The sequence below is a fragment of the Arachis ipaensis genome, chromosome B01 (assembly GCF_000816755.2).
Source record: "Arachis ipaensis cultivar K30076 chromosome B01, Araip1.1, whole genome shotgun sequence".
Classification (NCBI taxonomy): domain Eukaryota; kingdom Viridiplantae; phylum Streptophyta; class Magnoliopsida; order Fabales; family Fabaceae; genus Arachis; species Arachis ipaensis.
Window position 1 is genome coordinate 135301179 of NC_029785.2, and position 6170 is coordinate 135307348.

A 6170-nucleotide genomic window follows, 5' to 3' on the forward strand; every position below is an offset into this window, starting at 1 on the left:
ATTAACAAAATAAAAAAAATTGTATTAATTGTTAAAAGAATACTGGTGCTAAAATAATATCAACCATAAAAAATTTAGACGTAGCAAAATTGATAAATTATATGCCATGAAATTCTTTAGAAATTTTGAGTGTCCCTTGCCTTTTTAAGTTTTAACTATATGCTGCTTTACCGTTTTATGTGATCAGGCGTTACACTATTGTATTGATATAAATTATAATATGCTGCCAATTGTATAATCGAAAACCCCGTTCCTTTGCATACAAATGGCTTAACAAAAAGAACATAACGTTGCTGCATATATAACATAAGAAGCATCATATCTAGTCCGTTAAAAAGATTCTCTTCTTCCAAAAACTACACAAAGCTTCCCGTCCAAGAATTCAAGCTACCAATGTGCATAACTCTTCTACGTTATCTTCTGGTCAATATGGCTACTGCTTCCCACTCCAAACTACATATCACATCCTGCATGACAATCAACGAAATTAAGATTTTGATCTTCAACTTGGTCAGTAAAAGGGAACCACCAAAAAATACCATCTGATGATTTAACATACAACAAACAATCTTAGCTGCATCAACTTACAGATGGGTTATGTCGATCAATATCAAAGCCGTTGATGGCACAAGGTTCTGCTAGCAGCTCAATAGGTTCCTCACCTACACATGGTAAGAATACAAAATTAAAGATGCAAGGAAAAAATTTTTAGTGACTAGTGCAATAAAAACAATGCTATACTATAGATATTAGATAGTAATAAATTAGAAGTCCAACTAGCAAGTTGCATTAGTAAAGGACATATATACCTTGCTCAATTATGGCGAGAATTCCATCCTCTGAACAGATCACGGCAGGTAAGATCCGAGTAGATGTCGTGCTTGATTTTATGCATCGATCATATTGAACCTCCCAGACCTCGCTTTCAGATATTGACTGGACTCCAGCTTCAGAGAGTATAATGGGTTGTTGTTGCCACCTAAGATCCCAGGCAAAAACAGTACCTAAGGACCCTCCAGCCTGAGAATATATTGTGATTCCAGAAATGTCAGAAGAAGCTTACAACTAAAGCACTAAGATCTGAGCATCTCCAGACCACAAGAACTCAGGAGTCAGGAACCATTCAACCTGCAGTTGCTATCGCAGAAGCTAAAAACAACTAACACTTTCCACAACTGACAATGTCACCAAATTGGTATTACATGTTGTTTAATCAGTAATCACCCATCCAAGAGATACTAAACGCTGTCCTGGAATAATGTCATAAAGTCTTACAAATGCCATTAAATTTATCCCACATTTATATCTACAAATTTAGCAAAATGCTTCACCATTAGATACCTTTCATATATTTAGGTAGTAGTCTACAACTGAATTCAAAGAAGCACCTGCAAGCACCATAAACTACATATGCAGCACTAAAATCTAATATCAGTCATGCTCCTAACTCTTATCCGGGTATTTAGGATTTAGATGAAGTATCTTGTAAATCATTCAAAAATAAATCAATAAAGAAAGAAAGAACATACCAGGCAAGTGTGCTTTCTGGATGGATGAATATCGATAGAGTGCACTATTCCAGCAGTGAATTTCTGATCCCTGCAACAAAACAACCAACAGCAGCTATCAAATACAAAGAAGTGGCACATATCAATGGTAACAAGAGAACAAGCATAATTGAATTTAACTAATTTCACACAATCTAATCCTCTCCAACACTTCGAACAATTGCAAAGCTCGCCATTTTCCTTACCAGTTAGCCTTAAACTGAGAAACCGGCCCACCGGGCTTCCTCTTGTCCCACCACTGAAGACTGAACCCATAACCACCTGTGGCGAACTCCATCGGCGACGCCCACTTCGCTGCCGTGTACGAAACCAACCCACCACTATCGAACAACCTATCACAGCTCAAATTCGAATTCCCAATACTAACTAAGTTGACCCTCCCATCTTCCCCAACGGTCACGCACTCTACCCCACCGTCCATGAGGTCAACGCACGAGCCCGGCACCGAGTGAAGCCCCTCCTCCTCGGGCATCGACACCTCCGATTCAAACGTTGCATCCGCAGAATCTGAAAACAGAATGTGGAGTGATCCGGCGGCGGTGGAGGCGGCGACGACGGTTTTCTGGAGGAACTGGGAGGCCCTTAGGGAGGAGACGCGGGAAGATGAGGAAAACGAAGAGTGAGGTTGGAGGGACAGTGGGTTAGGGTTTAAGGAGTGGATTTCGATGGAAGAGGAACCGGAATCGGTGTCGAATGCGGCGAGCACCGCGAACCGGTCGAACGTTGATAGCGGCGGAAGCCACCTAACGGCGTCGATGTACTTGTGCTGTGGGAGACGGTGGATTACTGGGCGTTCCGATACCGACATTGCCGTCGCTGCCATTCACAAGGGTTTAGAAGGGTTTTTCACTTTCTCCCAATTCTGAAGATTTTAATTTTGCATAGGGAAAAGGTGGGAAATGGGAATGTATTCTTTTACTGAAATGCCCCTGGAGTTTAAAGTGAATTACCTGGTTGCCCCTGTTTGTTTTCACCTTTTTCTTTGAATTTGTGATGGTCAAGTATTAATTATAGATTGTGGATAAGAGGAGAATATGGTGGTAGTTGCTGGAAGGAGTTTTGGTGTTATCTTCTGCTTCGGTTGTTCTTCTCTTCCTGCGACCAAAAGTCAAAGGAAGTTTGGGACAACAACGTTGGCAAAGAGGGACGAGGTTCAAGAGAACAGCAAGAGTGAAAAGCGATCCTTTTTCTCACTGAAGATTTCAAAATCATTTCTTGCTCGAACTGCTATTGGAGTGTTTGGGTTGGGGTTCATTGATGCTGGGTAACCTTGCATTTTTTTTCTCTGTTACTTCTGAATTCTGAAAGGTTTGTTAAATGCGCGGCTCATTATTAGAATGGTTTCAAATGCTGTTATTCAGGTACAGTGGAGACTGGTCAAGGACTGGAGTGATAACAACACAGAATGAGGAATTGCTTAGGCTTGCAGCTTTTCTAGTAGTTCCCTTGTGTATCTTTCTCATTGTTTCTCTACCCGTTGATTCAGATTCGTATACTTCTTAATTCTGCATGAGTTTAATGTGCATAACTTGTATGTTTAAGTATTTCAACATTTCTTGTTGGGTATGAATTGTTGCTTTAAATGATCTGAAGATTTACCCTTTCCAGTAGGCTATTGATTGGCCTAGTTCAATAGTTTCAGGTTAGTGTGACTGTTTAAGCGTCATAAAATTAAAAAATCGATTGGTTACTAACATTCAATGGTTTCCTGAGGAAAAAACTGTAAACATTTGAATGATCAATCTCTGTTTCTCAATGCGGTTCAATCAATGAGGTGGCTACTGTTATGCAACAGAAGAAGTTTCTTGCCTTCTTGGTGTCTGTTATCATTTTATCACCCTTATCAGGTAAAGTGGTATACAACACTCACCGTCGAGTTAACGAGAAAAGTAGGAACAGAAATGCAGAACAAAGAAGAAAAGAGGAAAGTTAGTGCAGATATGTGTTTGTTACATTATCTCATCAAGGCATGTCATAGCCTAAAATTTTCATGCATATAATCACAAAATATGTGAACATAACCGCTGCCTTGATAATTCTGTCGAGAATTTTTTTGTGCCCACTTTCATATCCTTCTAAATTAAATTAGCCATACTAAGAGATCAAGATTAGTGTCTCATTGTCACGGTCTAATGCATGGTGCTGCTCAGCCAATATATGAAAATCAAATTATTAAGAGTGAACACGAGGCCTAGTACGTTACCAACATTTTGCAATTGCAATGCACAAGAAATATTGAGAAAGAAGTGGTACAATAATGGTACATACAAGATACAACAAGAACGGGTGGTTTCTCTCACAAGTTAACCAACCAGCTAGCCTTTCTACTGATATGTAAGATAGTACTATGACTCATACAACAGGAGACAACCTAATTGTGATTTGCTAAAATGAACAAGTTGGGGATCCCAGTCGAAAATCCAATATAACTAGTGTGGCAACACTATGAGCAAGTGCACCAAGAACAACAAAAACATGAAATATCTGATGGCTTTGCCCTGCAAGATCAAATGCTCCAGGCTTCCATCGCTCTGGTATCCTAGACACATAAAATCCAGCTCCTGTGGCATATAGGACTGCCATGGCAAGCTCATATCCAACCGCAATGTTTATATGTGGATGTCCCCAGTGCAGGGCAAGTGCATGAGCTGCAGGAATTATGCCTGAAAACCCCATGCAGAGGAACAAGGAGGCCCTGAGAGGTCTGAACCGTGGCGAGGAAAATGATGGTGCAAGAAGGGTAATAATGGCTAGGATTCCCAGCACAGATATTGATGTCAAATAGAACAATCTTGCATATGGATTGCATAAGAAAGCATAGTAAATTGGAGCAATGAAGGAACAAACAATCATAAGTGAAATTCCAGCGTAATCTAGACGCCAGAAAAAGAGGCTGAAACTTTCGGAGTGGCAAGCTAGAAGATGGGACAGAGAACTGCAAGCAAGGCACCCCATTCCCCCAGCTAAGAAAACGAACCACGGCCATCGAGGAACTGTTTCTACACCAGATTCTCTCATGTTGAGAAGGATAGATGGATCCTGAACGTGTCTCAAATGCAAATCCTGGAAAACATAAATTAAAAAATATATAAAACAAAAGAAAAAATGATTGAACAGGTATGACTTCATTAGTTATCACATCAAGTTTACTAAATCATTTTTTAATTCATATAAAAATCATTGTTAGTATATGAAAGATACAGAGGACACTATTACACGATTTAAGAATGCACATTAATTTCTTGGCAAGTCCCAAATCATGATCTGCCGTGTATCTGGTCTAAAAATTCGTAAGACTGAAGCTTAATAATATACCAGCCAAAAGGTTGTATGACTGCTGCTTAATAATAATACGATATCCATGAAAATGTAAAAGTAATAACATGAGCTATGATGAACAAGTATGGCAAGATAAACATGCAATGATTGTAACTTATAGTTAGTGAAAGGAATCTACTTGTAATAGATCAAGCTAAGTAAGCACGTAAAAGGAAGTTACATATGCTATGTGATGACACATGAAAACAAATCAAGCGTAGTGCGGTGCTCCTGATTAACAAGAAAACAAACATTTTCAAATATTAATATAAATCTTTTAACAATTTATCCTCCTTTTATTATTATTTTATTATAGATATTTAATTTTTTTGGCATATCTATGCATTATAATAAGATGATGAGAAGATGCCAACAAATGAATTAAAATTAAATAAAAGCTAACCGGAAATGCAACGGTGTCAGAGTGGTTTATCTCCTTCGCCGTCGTCAACAACCCAAACGCCGCCGGTACTCTGGTGGTTCCACCTCAAACATACACGACATCAGATCATCTTGGCATTATTAACACAACACAGCACACACAAGGAAACAAGAAAACGACACCGCATCACCGTCAATAACTTAATAACAGAACAGTCAATACCTGAGCAAATCGCCGAAGCCTAGCTTCGCCGTCGCCGTGGTGCTCATCACGGCCATAGCAGCAAATATCAGAAATCCACCTAAGTGACTGCAGGAAAAAACACGTTGTAACCATTGCACACCAATTGTTTGTAGAAAATGGCGTGAGAGAGAGTCAGAAATCGGAGAGAAGAGTTGTGTGAAGTGCAGCTAACTCACGTCCAAATGTTTAGGGTTTCATTGTGCCATGCGAAGATGCTCCACAAGGCATCCTTCACCGGCCACTCGGAACGGTAATAATCGAGGATGAACTCGCTGTCTCTAAGGTACTCCGGTAGCTCCTCGAACCTCACCAATCGTTTCTGGAACCTCTTCGTTTCCTTCGATCTCGAATCATTTTTTATGCTCTCGACAACTTTTCGGCCGTTCTTGTTGCCGCTCCGGCGGCTGCTGGTCATCTTTGATGGTTTGGTCGCTTGTTTGCTTGCCCGCCGTGTTCGCAATGCCTCGCCGGGAAACTTCACCGGTTCCGTCTCCGGCTATGATTATCGCCCTGTCCAGGCATTCTCGAAAGTTGTATTTAACAATTTATATTTATAGTCAAGACAAGACAACACCATGTGATCCGTTTCATCCATTTTTTTTTTTTATTCTTGGAATAAAATATTTAGTTAAAAAATTATATTTTTTAGTAATTTAAAA

The 6170-nt window shown here is 39.7% G+C and overlaps 3 protein-coding genes across 3 annotated transcripts; 1 reads left to right on the forward strand and 2 right to left on the reverse strand.

The window, feature by feature from the left end:
* On the reverse strand, positions 206 to 2463 carry LOC107641508 (nuclear pore complex protein NUP43). Its single transcript, XM_016345000.2, has 5 exons — positions 1754 to 2463; positions 1530 to 1599; positions 810 to 1020; positions 589 to 662; positions 206 to 467 (listed from the first exon to the last, which is right to left on the reverse strand). The coding sequence occupies exons 1-5, from the start codon at positions 2389 to 2391 to the stop codon at positions 414 to 416; spliced, it is 1047 nt and encodes a 348-aa protein (XP_016200486.1). The 5' UTR covers positions 2392 to 2463; the 3' UTR covers positions 206 to 413.
* LOC107620388 lies at positions 2545 to 3183 on the forward strand. The gene is made up of 2 exons (XM_016322554.2): positions 2545 to 2832; positions 2930 to 3183. Exons 1-2 carry the CDS (start codon positions 2603 to 2605, stop codon positions 3069 to 3071), a joined length of 372 nt encoding a protein of 123 aa, XP_016178040.1. The 5' UTR covers positions 2545 to 2602; the 3' UTR covers positions 3072 to 3183.
* LOC107641517 (heptahelical transmembrane protein 2) lies at positions 3761 to 6071 on the reverse strand. The gene is made up of 4 exons (XM_016345007.2): positions 5688 to 6071; positions 5491 to 5577; positions 5290 to 5359; positions 3761 to 4631 (listed from the first exon to the last, which is right to left on the reverse strand). The coding sequence occupies exons 1-4, from the start codon at positions 5924 to 5926 to the stop codon at positions 3954 to 3956; spliced, it is 1074 nt and encodes a 357-aa protein (XP_016200493.1). The 5' UTR covers positions 5927 to 6071; the 3' UTR covers positions 3761 to 3953.